This window comes from Hippoglossus stenolepis, chromosome 13 (genome assembly GCF_022539355.2).
Source record: "Hippoglossus stenolepis isolate QCI-W04-F060 chromosome 13, HSTE1.2, whole genome shotgun sequence".
Classification (NCBI taxonomy): domain Eukaryota; kingdom Metazoa; phylum Chordata; class Actinopteri; order Pleuronectiformes; family Pleuronectidae; genus Hippoglossus; species Hippoglossus stenolepis.
In genome coordinates, this window is record NC_061495.1 from 5266044 (window position 1) to 5285985 (window position 19942).

General features: G+C 42.5%; 1 protein-coding gene across 1 annotated transcript; it reads left to right on the forward strand.

The window, feature by feature from the left end:
- The first annotated feature begins 8419 nt into the window (after positions 1–8419).
- On the forward strand, positions 8420–19102 carry gjc4b (gap junction protein gamma 4b). The gene is made up of 3 exons (XM_035175145.2): positions 8420–8700; positions 16373–17540; positions 17675–19102. The coding sequence occupies exons 2-3, from the start codon at positions 16406–16408 to the stop codon at positions 17686–17688; spliced, it is 1149 nt and encodes a 382-aa protein (XP_035031036.1). The 5' UTR covers positions 8420–8700; positions 16373–16405; the 3' UTR covers positions 17689–19102.
- Positions 19103–19942: the final 840 nt, after the last annotated feature.

Consider the following 19942-nt stretch of genomic DNA (forward strand, 5'->3'; position numbering starts at 1 on the left):
CCCATAATTCCTCCCTGTCCAGCTTCACTCTAGCCAGTTATGGCTGCCAAGTCTTTTATGCATTTATGACTCTTTGGAGCAGTCATGCTGACATCACCAGAGCAGTGTGTTTATGACAAAGAGACACAGGTTTAACAGTCTGACTTAATTTTATACTTTAGCTTATGTGTGATTGTTAGACCGTCAACGAATGCTAATAAGTTGTAGTTTTTTGAAGACGTGTTCTGTATTAAAGATACAACATAGACAACGAGACATAAGATAAGGACAGTGACTGCGAAAGGGAAGCGAGCTACAGCGAGCAGGGAGTTACAAAACCTCCAAACCAGATGTGGGCAGCTGGAGAGTTGTGTTACACAAGGAGCCTCGAAAGGGAGAGTGTCCACGTAATCACAGAGATAACTGAGTGTGTGGGAGTTGATACTTCCACACACTCAGTTATCACTGAAGTTAAGAAAAATAAAGTTTATCTCTCAATTACTTCATTTGATAACTTTCGTGTGAGCATGATAGACACATTTTTTCATGAACTGTCCATCACTGCCTCTTTTGGAGGTGCACACAAAGAAGCTGACATTTTTCACTTTAAAAAGTCTTTAGATTTAGTGCAAGGTTGTTGTCCACGCACCAAAATGTAATATGTTTTAAAGTGAAACACATATTAAAAGAAGTTTTATGGGTGCTTACTCTGCAAGTGTAGGGAAGAGTGTGCTGCTGAGAGATGAGTTGTAGGCAGCAGAGAGAGGGGGGGGGGGCATCGGAGCACAGAGGCCATCCTATATAACCACACTTCCTGTGCCCTGAAGTGTGTCTTTTCAAAGGGCCCCTTTGCTCAGATCTGCCTCAAGTATGTTTGCTCCTGGTATCAACGACCGCTGCTCTTTCACTTGTGCTAAACTCTGTTGTAATTCGAATTGACGTAATACTGTAACAATCTAACTGTGTAGACTACACAGAGCTGAACACCCATTCAGTCGCTCCCTAAGAATTTGCACACAGAGGAGGATAGGGCTGGGTCAATTCCATGTTTACACAGCACCCACCCACTCACTAAGAGAGATATTGGACTATATGTGCTGCAGTATAGCGCTGAGCTCAGATTATTTGAGGAGAGTGGCTCCCTGGCTAACACATTCAAAGTTTGCATTAATGAGTCATGTCTGGTTTGATAGCTTGAAAAGGAAAAGGCAGATTTTAAAAAAGAAATTGAGAAAAGACGAGGAAAGCCAACTGTTGGTCGAAGCAAACTGTAGACGATGTCACAATGTCTCATTCTGTCGTGGTTCTTATCACACTGATGTTGGTTCAAGTGCTTATTTTTTGCAATAATTCTGATTCTAAGTATGTATTTGATATCATCATGACTTGCGATTGGTCGAGTGCGTGTATCCGCGTGGCCTTGATACCACAGTTCCATTTGCAAATCACTACAGCACTGATTCTGGCTCCATATGAGGTCTTTAGCAACATTATGGCAGAGTTCATGTCTGGAATATTTTGGCTTTATTTCTGGGTGGTGGGGTGAAGTGGAGACACGTCATCCATCTTTTTATACAGTCTATGAACTAACAATACAGTGACGTGTCCAATGACATCCCTTTGAGGTTCAATTAAGCCATTTCTGTACGTTCAGACATGTTGCTTTTTTCTAGACTGCCTGCAATGACATCCCTACTGTGCCACCTGGAGAACACAAAGAGGGAATTTGTATATTATGTACTAGCTTAAACGTCTGGAACGTCTAAGCTTAACTTAACTTACTAAAGAATGTTTTTTGCTCGGAACAAGATCAGTGGATCCAGACATATCTCTAAAAGTATGGTCACACAACACAAGGACCAGAAGGGGCAGGAGGAATGACTGCAGCAACCATTGGATTTTTTTTCATTATAGACCATTTTGTTACAGGTAAATTTCAGAGCCAACAATTTCTAACTAAATCAAACATAATGTATGACTGCAAATCTCAAAGTGATACAAATCTGATCTGACTACAAATTATTGAATACATTCATATTTATTTATATCTCCTCATGTAACCCATAGTCATAGCTTGCCTCCTGCGTTAACATGCAGTTAAACACAGACTGAAGCCACCTGTTTTGTTAACAAGACACACAGAAGCTGTTTCGGGACATAAACCTGAGACAGATAATCATCTCTGGGTCCCGCCACTGCTACTCCCAGCCCCCGATACCCTCACCACCACCACCACCACCATCTGCTACGGGGGTAGGGCTGTCTGTTTCCATGGTAACCCTGTACCCCTCCTCCCTATAAGCAGGCTCCTTTTGTGTATCCCACGTGCAGGCTGTTCCATCTGTAACCCAACCATGCTACCGAGGGGGTGCTGGTGTTCACTGCATGAACGAGAGCCGGGTTTCTGTGTAAAACGATCTGCACCCATAGACAATAAAAGTGGCTGTTAGTCCACTACCATATGATTCAAGGACGGTGCCACAGACGGGATCTTTTTTTTAATTTTTATTACAGCACCGGAAAGACTCTGGACACCATATAGACACATAAAAAACTCACAAGAAGCCTCACTGTTGAGAGCACCCCCTCCCCCTCAAAAAACAAGGTGACCTTGCAAATTAGGGCCGCCCACCCCCTTTACCCGGTGCCTAGTCACTCTAACCCCACCCCCACCCCCTGCGGACTGTCCCAGAGGTGGGTTGATCGGCAGCAACAAGGAGGGAAAAGCTGTTAACTGGCAAGGAAGAGGCAGTAAACTACAATTCAGAGTCAGCAAAGTTTCCCTGCAGCCACAAAACCCCTATCTCAATATGTAGAAACATTTTAACTTTAAAAATATCACATCAGCTTTACTCTATGAGCCATAACTAAATATACACTGAGGACTGATTGCATCTGGAAAACACATCGAGATCAAAAAAAATAAAAATTTCATTCCAAACAGCAATTTGTGGCCACAGTACTGTAATTACAGAGTTTCTTGGGTATGGCAATACCACCTCTTTTGATGGCGTTATATATGAGTTTTGCTCACATACAACACCATATGAGATATATGGCTTTGCTATATATGAGACTGTATAGGTTTTACTCTGCTGTGATATAGGCCCTCCCGAGATCCTGCGGTCCAAAATTCATCTCTGGCATCGGCAGCCCGTCTGTATCCGTTGTATTTCGGGGTTACGTTGAAGTGAGTAACCCTGTTGTGAGGCAGAACCTTATTAGGCTCCATTTGGGATTCACAGACTCCTAAACAACACACACATGGAAAGCATTAGTCTTGCTGGCGAGCACACTAGACCTTTGCTGTACTGTGAATTAAAGTCTTACAGTGCGGGCTAGGTTTACTGCTGAACTTAATCGCTCTCTGTCCTGTGAATATCTGCCCAAAACGCACAGGTGGAGGTGGATGTGCTACCTTGACGTTAACTCTGTCTTCTTTTAGTAGTTAAGGTTCACAATCAAATGGGTGTAGACGGCTGTAGAAAGGAAGAGTAAAGGATAGCAAATAGGCATGAGGAGTGCACATAATGACACAACGGACAGACAAACAAATTCCTTCTCTGTCCCACAGTGAAAACACAGCCGGTCATTTTATTAAAGTCATGTTGGACGGTTGCCAGGTCAACCTTGTGCTAATGCCATTTAATAAAATGCCTTGGACCCTCGTGCTTTTTCCTGTGCGTTGGCAGGGAGACGGCCTGAAGAATGCAAGTTCAAAGATTAAAACCAGCAACAGCGTGCAGCAAGAATTTCCGCCAACTCAAACACCCTAATGTGATTGTAGCTCATCGTTCATGTGCCTGTGTGGTTCATATGCTCTCATATTAAAACAGAGAGAAAAGTGGTTATGAATACACTCATCCTGTCCTACTTTAGGAAACAGTCACTGTCAGAGAAAGAGATCTGGAGCTGGAGCCAGATTTTTTTCCATCTTCATAACGCTCTCAAGCATTTCAGCTCCTTCTGCTGACAAAGAAACTGCCACAACTGCCAGAAGGGGAACATTAAGGATCGCTCTCCCTGTAGAACTTGCATAAGCATTCAGGCACAAAACAAGTTGCAGGCTTACTCTTTAGACAAAAGTGTATATGTGTGTGTGTGCACATCAGTGTGTGTGTACGTGTGTGTCTGTGGCAGGAAAGCAAACATCACAAGGGGATGATTCATGGTGGGTCAGGTTCTGAAGCAAACAGGAGGGCAGCTCTTGAGCAAAAGCCCTTTCACCTCTTTGGAAATGTTGCAACGTCATATCTGAGGAGCTGCAGGGAAAATCTGTTAGTCAGTCAGAAGGCCGTTTTTTTTGTGTCACAACAGACACCACGGCACTATAGAGACGGTCAGCATGAAAACACTAACAAACTGTTTCAGGCCATGTCCACACTCATGTGGATGAATCATGAAATGCTGCTTACGAGTTTTTATACACTCTGACGCCCAGATTAACAACATTACAATAGAAGAACGGTTTAAATCTCCTCTGTTGGGTAATCAGCAGCAACTTGAGCAAGCAGCTTTGAGCCAGATTGTGTGTCATCCGTCAGCATTTACACAAAGACCAGTTCTTGCTTTAAACACTATAACACCAAATCTGTCTGCTTTGCAGGGCATTTTTTCCCCTGCGCTAAGGAGGTTATGTTTTCACCCTTGTGTTTGTGTGTTTGTAAGCAAGATTACTTAACAGAGTAATAAATGTATCAGCCAAAGAACTTATGTCATTGCCAAAACAAATACATAGAAGAACCCGTTAAATTTTCTCTTTCTTAATTTCTTAATTTTTACAGTTTTCCTGGGGAATAATTCATGGATCTCGAAGGAAAAGTGTCAGCCACATTCAGGGGACTGGTAAATGCTGTGTGTGTAAATGTGTACATGCTCTCCCGAGTGCCATTCTAGTTTGAAATGGTTTAATTTGGGTCAAACAAAGACAAACAAATGATCCAAGGATGTTTCTCCTCCGTCCGTTGGTTTGTTGTTTTTGTCAGCAGGATTAAGCAAAACTATTTAAAGGATGTCCATGAAAAGTTGGTGGAAGGATTGGACATGGGCCAAGAAAGAACCCATCAAATATTGGTGTGGATCCAGAAAAATGGGCAGATGTTATGAATGTTATTCTTTTTTTATATATTCACCAATTGCCCAGGGATCATTTATGAATCTTGATGACACATGAGACATGTAAAGGACTGATATCTATGAGTGTGTGCAATTTGGTGCAGATCCATATACAAGTCCCGGTCTGGTGAATTTAAATGAGGTTTGTAAAGGAGACTGCTGGGTGTTGGCAGATAGGCGCTGTTCTGAGTGCCATTAAATTCATCTCAACCCATCCATCTGGGTACCGACTGGGTCAATATATTGTATATCTGTCAGGAGATCCAGTACCTCTCCGGTTTGAAATGTGGCCCCGCAGAATATCCTGTCCTGAAAACGACACCATAGCACTGTCTGCACTGTGATCCTCTTTTAATATGAAACCAAGGAAGAACAGCCGTGGTTCGTTCACGGTTAGAATAATGAAGTCCTTTGCAAACTAGACAAGATAACCTGTGATGTTTATCCCAGTGGTTGCTCATAAGTGAGTGTATTCAGAACAAACACCAACTACAGTTACTCACAATCCAGACCAAAAGTCAGGAATACCTGAGGAGTGAGTCCACATGCAAACACACTGATGTATTCTGTGTTAGCATCAAGAGAAGTGACTTCACTCTGAAGGAGCCACGAGGTCGGGGCTGTTCAGTCTCCAGATTATTTTTGCTCCTTCATTCGGGCTCTGGTTTACCAGGGGGCTCCCCGCGTTGCCCCCAATGAATACAAGCACGCTTGTGGTTCACAATAGAGCTCCGCTGCTCCCTGAGAAGGGGGAAGGGCATTGCATTCCTTCACTGACCTGCTGTTTGTGGCAGATATTAAGCAATAACCGCCGCTTTGAATGCACCATTGCCAACCACTGAAAAAAGATGAGGCAAAGCACGGTAGTCCCCTGAGCCTCGCACCCCGTTCACAACAAGCTACGTGTGGAAGAAGTGAAGATGATCTGGTTTGTCGGCCTGTTTTAGTTTTGGAGAGGTAAGCAGTGGAGACTGTCATGTCTGGAGATCTGGGAAGAACAATGGGATCATTCAATCTGAGTGGATACCTCAGGAGACTAATTCTGACTGGAGAATCTCATTTTAGTCACTTCTGGTGAAAAGTGCAGCACAAGCCTGTTGAAAATGCAAGTGCTTTGTGTCACCTTTGACTGAGTGTGAGGTGTATGCCACAGATAATAATACCACTTTATTTCCTCAGAGTAATGAGTGAACGTTGTGCTGACTTTAGACCCCTCACTCTGTGATTCATGCCAGTAGCTGCTCCAGACCCCTTTTAGCCCTAATGTGGGACATAAATAGTGCACACTCCCCTTTTGTCTTCTATAATGAACAATATGAAGTGTAGGAGAGAGCTTCAAAGAGATGCTGAGCGGGGGTGGCGGGGGGGGCTGAGGAAATGCACGTGCGGCTCTTGGCAAAGAAAGTGCGACACGGAGGAAGGGGCCTCACGATGCCTACAACTTCCGAACATGTGCACGAGCAGGATGAGGGAACACGCCGCTATCAGCAGGGTTGTGTGCTGCTCCACACATCCCCAACAGCTTTGACCCGACTGGAGCAACACTTCTCACTGTATAGATACAAAATAAAATAACAAATGGTGGCTGTGCATGGCTCCGACATTGTGAAATGCCCCTCCAATGGATGCCATACTTACAGAAAACAAGGGTTTATTTGTTGGTTGGTTGGTTTGTTGGTTTGTTGGCTGAATAATGAAAAAACTGCGGAACAGATTTTCATGAAAGTTGTGGAAGGGGCGGGACATGGGGCAACAAAGAATTCATTCTTTTTTTGCATATTCACCAATTTGTCAGGGAATTATTCACGGATCAGGCATGTTTCTTTTCTATGCAATTCATCAATATTAGACACAAACTTAACATCTAAGTTGGCAATGCACAAGCATCAAGATGTAATCATTGAATAAGTTTGAAATATTAAGTTTGAAATATTTTGTTTGGACGTCCAATGTGTCAGGCTGGTAAACTGGCCAATAGCAGCTAATTGTAGCTATAACAGTATTGGTGAATATGCAGTGAAGAAATACAGTTTGATGTGAATCTGGGAACTCTTTTTTTTTTTATCCCTTTCTTTAACTATGAGATTGGGTTGGGTTTGTTTAGATATTCACTGATTCCTCTTGGGAGTAATCTATGGATCTTGATGGAAAAAAATCTGTCATTTTTAGGGGCCTGATATTTATGAGTGTGTGCAATTTGGTGCAGATCCAAATGAAAATCCAGGTCTAGTGGATTTAAATGAGGTTTCTTAGGGTGACTGCCGGGCATTGGCAGAGGTGGGAGCTGTACTGAGAGCCATTAGATTCATCTTATCCCATCCAACTGTTCACAGAAAAATGAAAATTAACTCATTATCTACTCACCACTATGCCAATGGAGGAGGTGGAGGAAGTGTTCGAGTCCACAAAACACTTTTGGAGCTTCAGGGGTAAACATTGTTGCAGCAGAATCCAAAACAATTACAGTAACTGGTGACCACGTCTTCAAACATAAAAAAAACAACCAAACAAAAAAACGTTAAACGCCTCCATTCTGCTCCTGTGATGTCATCCAAGTGTCCGCAAGCCCCGACATTCAAATTTGACTCAAAAAGGCATCATTTACGCCAAGTTTTAAGCCTAAATGTCCGCTACCGGACCCTTGGGCGAGAGCTTGTGTTCAGTGTGTGCGTGCGAACGTGAACACGGCTCCATGGGAGGATATCCGAGGACATTAAGGCTACAAACATGGTGTAAATGATGCCTTCCTTAAGTCGATTTGAACGTTGGGAGCAGTTTGGAGGCATTTTATGTTTTTTTCTGTTGTTTTATTACGTTTGAAGACGTCACTTTAATTGTACTGTATTTGGCTGCTGCACTGTTTACCCCTGAGACTCCAAAGGTGTTTTGTGGACTCAAACACTTTCACCCACCACCTCCATCTGCATAGTGCGGAGTAGACAATGAGTGAATTTTCATTTTTTTGGTGAACTATCCCTTCAACATGCATTCACTCCGGTTTCTGACGAGAGATCCTCCTTCAACATAGAACCAGTGATACACATTTAAATGTGGATTCTTTCTTTGCCTGAAAGTGGACGTGTGATTCAACCGCTCGGTGTGTTTTCCTTATATATATTAAAACCATGTAACATATCAATACAAAGGCCTACATCTTCTCTGCAGCACAGACTGGACGCGTGTATTATTACTATTATTGTGTCACAGACGGACTTGTTCTCAGTCTCCGGGTCCAGGGCAAAGTTAACAGAGAAGGGGTGGGGGGGGGATTGCGTCAGGAATGCTGGCGCTTCCCTCCACTGGAGACAAGGGGGTGGGGAGCCTGTAAACTGGGAGGAGGAGAAAAGAGAAAAAGGGGGGGATTTGGGAACAGTCTTTGTCCTCACCCCGCAGTACACCACGCAACTGGAGCCGGACACGGAGCTCCTCGCACGGGAGACAGAGCACAAACACCTCCCCCCCCTGGATGGCTTGATATCGGAGCGGGAGGGCTTTTCTTTTAACCGAGAAGGAGGAGAAGGAGGAGAAGAAGAAGAAGAAGAAGAGGGGCTCCCCGAATTTAAAGAGCAAGTTTCAGCAGAGAGGAGACGAGCATCGCGACTGAAGGTAAAAAAAAAAAAACACAACACGCAGCCGTTGCGTGCGGCGGCGGCATCCCGCAGCTTCTTTAGCTTCATCGGCTAAACTTGCGTGTTTAACTTTGAGGTATTGTGTAGCATCGCATTGTTGCTTGTTTTGTTTTTTTTAACCCGTTAATCAGACCTCTGACAGCATGCTGCGTCAGAAGATGTTCGGTTTGTACGCAGTGGAGTTTGCGCACACAGGCGGCCGGCAGGGGGCACTAGTTAAAGCACGAAAATTGGCGTTGCGTGGTCTCGTTCACACCGGCTCAAAATTTTCTCGTAATTTGCGCCATTTAAACGTGCCGGTGTGCGAAGTGTTTTCTAGATTAAAAAAAAATGTTTGCGTGAAGCTTGACTGCGGTGATGGAGGAACGAACAGGGCTCGTTCCTTATTTCCCTTAAAGTTCCCGTCACCTGCGTGTTAAACCTCCCATATTGTGATTTTTAGCTACACACAGTTTAACTTCTCATCTCTGGATGAGTCCTAACAGAACCGCTCAGTTCCCACCTGCACGTTCAGTCCCTGTGCGTCCACAACATGTTGGCTGCAGCATGTGCAGCACCGTGGTGACGTCCAGCCCGGAGCCACGAGGAGGCGGTTTCACTGTTTTTATTCAGCTTCCACATTAAACAGGATCATTTTTAAATTGTATATAATATCAGAGTGCATTAATGAATTGTGCTTTAACGAAGCAACAATTATTTCCTGTGTGCATGTTTAGTTTCTACTCCAGAAGTGGACACAGCCACATGTGCATTCAGGTTGATTGTATTGAGGATGGTTGAGGGCCGGATGAATTTTATTTCCCCCCTAGCTTCACCATTTTTTTTTTTACTCAGTGGAGCTCGATCCTCAGATTGGACTCATGCTGGTTTTTATTTCTTCATTTGGCTTTTCCCTCCAGCACATTGGGGCCTCTCAGCCCCAAGGGCTTGTGGGATATATGAGGGATAACCCCCCAGATGTGAGAGGGCCACAAAAGCCTCTCTGTTCTCGTCGTGGAAACTCTCCTGACTGTGGATTTCTCTGAAGTGCTGCAGATTGACAGGGAGTGTCTGAGTAGATAGACAGGAGGAGAATAAGGCCTGGTCATGTCTTCAGGGTGGAAAGTTGTGTCTTACCAGACGGAAACGAGTGGGGGCGATTAGCTTGTTTGTTTGTTGTGCAATTCATCAATATCCATCACAGACTAACATATCTGGTAATCCACAAGCATCAAGATGGTCTCATTGTATAATATCTTCAAAGTTAAGTTAAATATATTTTGTTTGGAAGTGTCACACCAGTAAACTGACCAGACCAATATGAGTTTATTGTAGCCATAGCAGTATTGCTGTATATGCAATGGCCTGTGTAACAAGGAAGTAAAGAAATACTAAATGTTTGAGAGACTTTATATGTTTGTTTTTTTGTTTTGTTTTTTATAGCCAATCTTTAGGGATTCATGAGAAAGAGAAAATCTACCAGTTCAATATAATCAAGAATCCATTGTCGGATAAAGAAAAGTTGGCTGTTTTGTGTGGAATTGCCAGAATCGGTTTGCTTTGTATCCATTTAGTTACAATCAAGCTGAAATATTTAACTTTAGTTACAGAACAACTCTTACAACACCATCTTCTAAACTTATTTTATTCGAGGTGTCATCAACTGACCATCTGTGCCTGGACTGCACGATACCAACAATAAGAAATGCATATAAATAATTATCTCAATATTGCAACGGTTCGATTTACATTGATGAATTGCTTATTCATTGTGTAAGAAAAATAAGGAGGTATTGCATATAATTAGATTTACTGCAGAGTTGTGAAATGTTTGTCATTCTCCTCATAGAGAAGAGTTTAAATAAAAAATTTGTAATACGATTTGTGCCATGTCCTGAAGTTATCTTTCATGCCTTTTGTGAGGGATAGTAAAATAAACTGTAGACCGCTTACTCTCCCAGCACTTGGCCTCCGTCTAGTCAGCTGACTGAGCCGCTGTAGCGAGTCGATTCCTTCGCATTATCATTTTCTCGGAGGGCTAACGCTTTTCAGACTTCAGTCCTCCTCAACTCTTCATCCGTGACAGATGTAATTCTTGGCAGTTTTTGTTTTGCCACTTCAATTTCTGCAGTTAAGATATTGGGAGATGCTAAGAGGGAATTTAATCTTAAACCTTTTCCACCAGCTTTCAGGTTAAATCGAACTAACGAGACGCTCTTAACAGGCGGTTTAGTTCACTATAGATGAACTCATTGGCCTAGCCACTTAAATGCTACAACTGACCCATAATGCAACACTCTGTAAAAAAACTACAGTGAAATTTAACACAATCCGCATTTTTAAACCCCAAGTTTCAGTAAAAAATACTGTCTTATAATTGGACGTATACTTGTGCTCCCTCCAGAGAGGCTTAGATCTCTCAGTATAGTTCCCCCCCTTCATTCAGTTAAGGCGGTGCTCAAAAATGCCCAGTCTTATAAAGCCTTATAATTAAAGGGAAAACCTTGAAGTCATTTGTTGTCAGGTGTGGTTAGCAGCTAACCCAAGACCAAACATGGCGAACACACACACATACATATACACATACAACCAAAGCCTGCTGCTTATTTGAGCAAGCCGTTGCGTAAGTTGAAATATGAGCTAGCAAAGTGTGTTATCTGTTCATTTTGTTGGGTTGTTTTTCATTATGTGAATCTACCCCAAACAATATGTTGGTGGCAAACTCTGCACTTCCTCTGTGACAGCTCGTGTTTAAACCAATTCTGTTGACAGAAAGAAAGTTAGTATGATGCCACCAGGAACACTTGACTACAGAGGGGACCAAAACACTTATTGTATAAGAATGATAATGATTGTAAGGCCGGAGTTATAGATTCTTTAGCTGTATCTGATTCTCGCAGAGTAGAGAGTGATTGTAGGAAATCTGTGACGCACTTGCAAACTCGAGAAGAGGCTAGTGACTCAGCCATAATGTTTGTTATTTTTGTTTACTACAAGCAATTGGACGCTTTCTTAAAATCAACAAGAGTGAAGTTTACTACCAGTTTCACGTCTGTCATGTGTGTAGAAACGTTACATTGCTCACTTTCTCGCTATGAATTTCCTGGATATTTTACTGGTGGGCTGGCTGGAAAATCTCTGGAAAATGTCCAGAGTAACTGAATTGGAGCATTTGCATTAAAACACACACGCCCTTAAGAACATTTCATTTGGAGCAACTCCTCAAACTCAGCAGCCTTCACTAAGCGGGGTCTAGGTGTTGAACTTTGTCTTGAAACCTGGCAGTAAAGATGTCATACATGAAATATGTTGAGGTGTAACCGTTGGCATGCAGGATATAGCTGCATAAAAGCAGCTGTGCAGAAACCGCACATGGAAGTATGTCAGCGGCAGCCACCGATTTGCAGAAAAGACACAAACATACGTCTTAAACAGGGCATCTACCAAGGAGCGATTTGAGGGGAATCATGTGCTTAAATAAGTTTCACTGCATACTGACATTCCTGGTGAAGACAACATATCAACGGGATAATAGAGCCTGATAAACAATCTTATCCCCCCCCCCTTTCTGTGTGCGTTTTTACATGTAACACGCATTACAGACAGAATGTGAACTCTTAATCACCACAGAATTAAAAAAATCAATGATCTCATCAGAGAGTCTGATAAAACAGCCACAGTCATGAAGGTGACATGTTTGAGTTGTCTTACAGCTGATCAGCCGAACGGCTGCTGCTGCTGCACAATGGAAACCTTTTGTGCGTCATGCTAAACCTTTTATTTATAGAAGGATGGTTTCATCCAAATTTGAATTATAAAGTAGAATTTACATATTCATACAGTAACCCCCCCCCCCCTGCACACCAGGGAGTCACCAGTACAGCTTTTATCAAGCCTCCCTGCTGGATTCTCAGTGGTTTCATGTTACAAACTTTGAACTAGGGTCCCCATTATTGACATGATCCACAATTGTTTCGAATATATTTTTGTGGAGTGGACTCGTTCGCACTGGCACAAGTTTTCTTGGGGGGTGGGGGGGTGTAGTCTAAAGGGCATGCAATAGGTCAAGCTGGCAGTGATCGCCCTCTGCTTGATCAGGAGACTTTCTTTCTCTGTGGATCCTTTTTAAAATGTCTGTTGAGGATATTCAAAGTCTAAAAATATGTCAATGTATAATTGTACGGGGGAAAGCATTAAATTAGATTTTGTGAGCAAGAGAAGATCCCCTAGTCATGTTGCCTGTTGTCTATGGGGCCTTGACACTAGCTAAATGCAAATTTAAAGAGAAGTTGTTGGAAGATGACAAATCCTGTGAGTTGGCTGAAACAAACCACAGATTCCTAGGAGGAGGTTGAGAACTTTGTCGCAAAACATTTAAACTTGGAGCAGTTTGATGTAAAGCACTGGATTTGGGAATGAGCACAGAAAGCACAAGCGCTATACTGATACCCACTGTCTGCCATTCGCTGCTTCTACTGTTTAGTTTAGCTGTTACGTTAACTGTGACCAGTCAAACTAAGCCTCCAGGGCCCACCACCAATGTGACCGTATTCAGCACTTTTCACTTATGGTCTAAAATAACGCTATTTCCTTTTAGAGGCCTTAAAATGGTCTTACAATTCATTAAATGTGAACATTGTGCACATACTGTTGAACGGTACCCAATCACTTCTGCCTGATTCGATCCATTAGAGTATTATAGTTCAGTTTTTAATCTATCATTAACACCATTAAAGAAATGTTATTATAAATAGGATAAGTAGAAATGTATTTCTCTGTAACTTTTAATTGTAAGACCAAACAGCAATATTGTGAAAACTGCACGGTTGATCTAGTCCTTGGAAACGTTTAACAATGTGGGGGTTAACTGTCCGGTCCATCTCTGCGCTGTGTTGACACAGGCATTACAGAGCCTTGGGCTCACCTCCGCACATCTTGCTGACCACAGCACGATGTGGGTGTGTTTGTACAGCTCGTCTGGGAAATCTCCAGACACGGGAGGACAAGGCTGCTGCTAAACTGAAGTCAGAAAGCAAATCTGACCATCCGGGACTTTTTAGTTCTGTTGGTGACCTGATGTCACAATGAAATGATGTAACTAAAAGTTATATTTACAGACTGTTCACTTTGCGTCCTATACACTGTGGCTGCAGTAACGTAGCTACTGTTTTCAGAACAGAAAACTGACATTTGTGTTGTCGTGTAAAAACAGCCACCGATTTGTCATTTGGTTTCAGTTTGGTAAATAATTTGGCTAAACGCAGTTAAAAGGATTCTGTCAACTTTCCTGTTTGTGCTGTAATGATATTTAATTTAGTCTGGATGTTCTGTATCATTAAAGGATGGTAATCGAACTGTAAGTTTACACCTTGTGAGTAATACGAATTGTGTAAAATTGAAGGTAGATATATTGAATAATTTAAAGCCTGATGGGTGTGGTAAGGCTGTTTTTGTATAAAAGATAAACCATTGTTGCTTCAGCTCTTTAGCTCATGCTTGACCTCCGGTGTTGGCAACGCAGGAATTATCAGAGACAATTGAACTATTGAAAATAGAGTCCAGCCACATGTTGTGGAGGGGAAAGCAACACAACAAAAAAACTTGAAATAATGGGAGGTATCTTTTGCTTCAAATTCAAGACTTAAAAACAATGTGCATGGTCAAAATTAAGTATTAATATCCTCATAAAAGAAATGTTAACAAACCAATTTTATGAAACCAGAATATTTGGCGAAAGTTTCTGTTATTGAAGAAAAAGATTGCACAATGGTGAATCCTCCACGTAGGAAAAAACCACTACACAGTAAAACATGGAGGTTCAGTCCTTTTTGTCGGGCGGCTTTCCTGCCCTGTTACTGGAGGCTTTGATTCTATCAACAGGAAGATGAGTTCAGAGAAATCTTTTCCTGGCTACATCCACATGAATGTTTTGTTTTTAAAGCGACGATGATCTGGATGTACATGTGCTTTTTAGCTCTGTGTGCTGTAATCTGTGTCCATGGAAATTCGCCAAAAAAGGGACATGTAGTGACTATTCACTGGGTGTGTGTGTCAGGAAGCAGATTGTCTACTCTGGAGTTGGTTGCTTAGTTACAGGAAATACTACAATCAAAAAACAGTGGTGAATAATATTTCGAGGAATTTTGTATTCGGACCAATGAGGTGGAACTGTTAACTGACATCAAGCTCTGGCATTTTTCATTCACTGCTGGTAGTCAACTGATAAGACCCAGGAAGTCTTATGTAGGAAGTGAATGCTAGTGACATCGTTTGAAAACATCATTTCTGCCGGTCCACACTAACACACGGCCAGCAGCGTTTCTAGACTTCCTTAACGTTCAGGCTCTCAAACACCTTTTTTTCTGTTGTGTAAACGTAGAAACAGCGATGAGTTTCAAAACTAACACGGCACACACCCAGCCGCACGAATGAAAGGAGGGACTGGTAGGAGTCCTGACCTAAATCCCATCAAGGGGGGAAAAGGAGTCCTGCTGACAAACAGAGCATGAACATGTGACATTAGAGGAGTTGACCAGCTGACATAAAGGTTTTACATCGCTATTAGGAATGTTTGGAGGCTGTCGAAGGATCCACAACCAAAATACTAGTCAAAGATGCCAATGATTGTCATGGGGGAAAAGGATTAAGTGAAACTGGCTGATTTGCATTTATGTCCTGAAGATATTTTAATAATGTACAGCTCTTTAACTTCAGAAGGTGCCAATCATTTTCACTAGGACTGCAACAGCTCTGAGCCCTTCAGGTGTGGGCTGGAACGGTATATTTCAGCTTTCCAGTAACTGTTTTGGTGCTTAACACAACCATGGCAGTATATTTTATTAGTACTGGCTAATTACTCAGCAGAAGTTATGAGACAGTTCTCAGATGGTGTGAAACCACAGCAGCTCTTTGTTGCCTCTGTAGTGCAGTCGGCTCTTTAATGTGGCTCACTCAGATTATTCAACCCGACAATCAGAATGAATGTGACGTTGGTTCGAGGATGTAAAATCCTCAGGCGAGACTAGAATTATCATATGGATTGATGGATCGACAATGTTGCTATTCTGAAATGGAATAAGATCAGAAAACCATGGTTAAGTTTAGTGTATTAGAATAGAAGCTCTGTCTCATGCTCTGTCCTCACTGTCTTTGTAGAACATGTCCTCATTCCACAGTCCTTGGATTAGCTTTGGTTTAGGGACTGGCTGATAGCATCTACTGAGACCTCTGGGATCTCTGCATTCCCCCTTCATAAATCAGAGGATTGTTCCAGATGTCTCTAGGTAACAGTGAAACAACTGCTCCACCTTGTGGCTCGGTGGTCCAATAACAAGAAGTCAAAACAAAAATACCTTGAATGGCACATGCCTCTGCCGAGCCCCAACAGTCCCCTTAATATAATCAATATATAATCAATTGATATAATCAAGCTCTGGCACCACAAAGAAATTATGCCACAGGCACCCAAAGGTTTTGCAGCGGGATTTTTTTATTATGCTATTATGCTGTTTTATTTAAAATCGCTTTTTGTTTACTAACAATCCAATCCTACATGTGGCCTTGAACTTGATTTTGTGTTATTATGAAAAGTTATGTTAATATTTTATATCTCTCATTGTCAATGCCTTCCTCCTTTCCGACACCTGAATACATTTTCTGTCTCTTCACAGGTTTGAGAGTTTCCCTCCTGTTCCAGAGGCAAAATGAGCTGGAGCTTCCTCACACGTCTGCTGGATGAAATTTCCAATCATTCCACTTTTGTGGGAAAAATCTGGCTCACCCTCCTCATCGTCTTCCGCATCGTGCTGACGGCGGTCGGGGGAGAGTCCATCTACTATGATGAACAGAGTAAATTTGTGTGCAACACACAGCAACCCGGTTGTGAGAACGTGTGCTATGACGCATTTGCGCCGCTGTCACATATTCGCTTTTGGGTCTTTCAGGTGATTATGATCACCACCCCCACCATCATGTACCTTGGCTTTGCTATGCATAAGATCGCCCGCATGGAGGACGAGGACTACCTGCCCCGGAGCAGGAAGAGGATGCCCATAGTGAGCCGCGGTGCTAACCGGGACTACGAGGAAGCAGAGGATAACGGGGAAGAGGACCCCATGATCCTGGAGGAGATTGAGCCTGAGAAGGAAAAGGAAGTTGTGGAGAAGCCCAGCAAAAAGCACGATGGACGCCGCCGCATCAAGAGAGATGGTCTGATGAAGGTTTACGTGTTTCAGCTACTATCACGTGCCATCTTTGAGGTCTCCTTCCTGTTTGGACAGTACATCCTTTATGGGATAGAAGTGGTGCCGTCCTATGTATGCACGCGCTCTCCCTGCCCGCACACAGTTGATTGCTTCGTCTCACGTCCTACTGAGAAAACAATCTTCCTGCTCATCATGTACGCCGTCAGCGCCTTGTGTCTGCTCTTCACCATGCTGGAGATCCTCCACCTTGGCATCAGCGGTATTCGCGACTGCTTTTGTGCACCAAGGCCTGCCACACCCCGCCACCCAGCTCTGGCTAGCCAGAGGTCCTCCATCTGCCGCCAGCCATCTGCGCCTCCAGGCTACAACACAGTTCTGAAGAAGGACCCAACAGGAAAAATGGGCTTTAGGGACAACCTGGGGGACTCGGGCCGTGAGTCGTTTGGGGACGAGGCTTCGTCACGGGAGCTGGAACGGCTGCGCAGACACCTAAAACTTGCTCAGCAACACCTGGATCTGGCTTACCAGAACGACAGCCCGTCACGCAGCAGCAGCCCGGAGTCCAATGGCACGGCAGTCGAGCAGAACAGATTAAACTTCGCCCAGGAGAAGCAAAGCAGCACATGTGAGAAAGGTATGGTTTCTACCTTTTTTATCCTTTCATTGATTTTTATTTTGGTCCAACCACAAGTCAGCTTGAATCTTTATTGTGATAAACCCTCAAACTAAACTGTTTAACTAAAGCTGACTCCATCTCTATGTTCACAGGTCTCCGTGCGTAGGTTGTCACCCGCTGAACACTTCACACCAGGAGCAGCGAGAGCACACAAGGGAACCAAATGGCGCATGTGTGATGTCATGAACTTGCTTGAGGTGGATGAAGTCAGCTCAAGCCTTCCAGTGTTACGGGCCAGCAGTGGTCGAGCATCGAGTCGAACGAGGAGGAGAATGGTTGTCTCAACTCAGCAATACTTGAGACGCCAGCCTGTCTGAAGATCCAAAGTGCTAACAAACTACCGTCGTGCAACAAGAATGGTTAAGGTTAACTTCTCCCTCAGGGCAGCTATTCCTCTTTTTTTTTTATTTTATAGTTTTTATAATGAGACTTAGAGATATTAGTCCTTTTTTCAAGAGTTTCTTCTCCGTTGGAAGTTCACAGTGAGTGCATCTCAAGTTTGCCTTAGACCGAAACTTGAACTCCACATGATGGCATTTTGTAAGGCCAAACCAGTCGTAGTGCAAAACATGTTTAAACTGTAGGATTTTGGGAGGAACTGAATCAGCGAGTGCTTGTAGATAAATGTTCAAGGCACCACTCGTTAAAAGAAAAAGAAAGGTACTGGATGTTTGTCGTGCTGATGAAGACTTGTTCATACGAAGGTTTCTTTCAAGTGTGTCGTCTTTTTTGTTTTTCTTCCACAATGATGGTACTGGGCCAGTCAACATTCCCAAAGTCTGGTGCCTGGTAAAGTAACTGGAACACACTTGGGGTGCCTTTCTCCAAAGGAATAAACAAACCTGGGTAATGCTTGAAAAACATGTAACTCTTGATATTGTATTGTTTTAAACTTTGTATTTGATACTGTTCTTTATTTTTGTACTAGTATAGAATATTGTGGTATTGAAAATAGGCTCTTGTCACTGTGGCCAACCCTTTTCTCCTCTTCTTTTGGTCAAAGAACGACATTCACGGCCGTCTTCGCTCCCCAAAGTGTTATTCAACCGACGGACTGGTGCACTCTGAAAACGGTTCGGTGCATCAGCTTCTGTCTTGTTAGTAACGACGTCTTTTTAAAAACTCAACATGCAATCTATTTGAATAGGTTCAAATCATCTTTGACCAGCAAGTGCTTCTTTTTTCAGACCCAAATGTAATCGTTAAACAAGGGAAAATACTGTGCGTCATGTTCTATGTCTGAAAGTGCTGATGTCTGGATCGGTGTTGCGACTGTTCCAGAGTCTCAATAAGGGTGGTAAATGATGTAATCATTTCAATGTGAATTCAGTTGCATGAATGCGCTCTAAGATGCCAACTTTTTCTATTCTGGATCATACCCACAGTGCCGTTGGTGCCAACTCGAATATTGTCATCTCAACTTATTTTTGACCTATGCTTTTTGTACTTTTTATACGTTTTGTATTGATAGTACTTTGTGGTTAGAATTTTTTTAAATAAAAAATTTTCAGCAAATGCCAGTTTTCCAATGGTGTCGGAATCTTTTCTTTACTTGCTTAAATATTCCAGGTCCAGGTATTGACTTTATTATTGTTTTATATTATTTTGCATACATTTCAAACTTTAAGTGATGGAACAGAATCTTTTCTATAGAGTGAAGGGCCCGACATATAGTTGCTTAAAACACTATTATATTCGTGACAAATACTCTTAAGACTTAAAATGGTGCAATAAAAAGCTAGCTTGTTATTTAACAAAATAGATTTCTGAAATGATTCAACAGTTTTTGGTAAATAATAAAAAGTTGCCATGATTTACCGATTCGAGTTTGTCAGATAGAGAGAAATCATGTTCCTGCAGCCTCTCCTGAACCAACTTGAATCTACAGTGACCTCTAGTGGATTGAAGTGATTACTACAGGGCAAAACAACTTCACCGTTTGCAGTTAAAAGTACAGCTTCTGAGGACACAGTGTAAAAAAGCTAATAACAGACCAACAGCCCATAAATAGCAGCTGGAATTTTTCTTCAAACGTAACAAATTCAACATCTCATCTCTACAACACATGTCCTGCTTCTTGCCAGTCACACTAGTAGTTAATTTGTACTGTAATATCTTTAGTTTTACAATGAAAGATGTGTTGTGTGTTCAGCATATACTTTGTGTAAAAATGTTGGAGGGGACTAGAATGTACTGCTTCTGCTTTTAAATCCAACCTTCGAATATTTCAGTAAGTAGGTTATTTATTTGTGATCACATTCATTTGGCAGGAAGTAGGTCACATAGGATATGGGTGGGGGTCTTAGTTTATATAAGGACCTGTTCACCTGTGTGGAGAGAGGGTGAGTGGGGACACTATT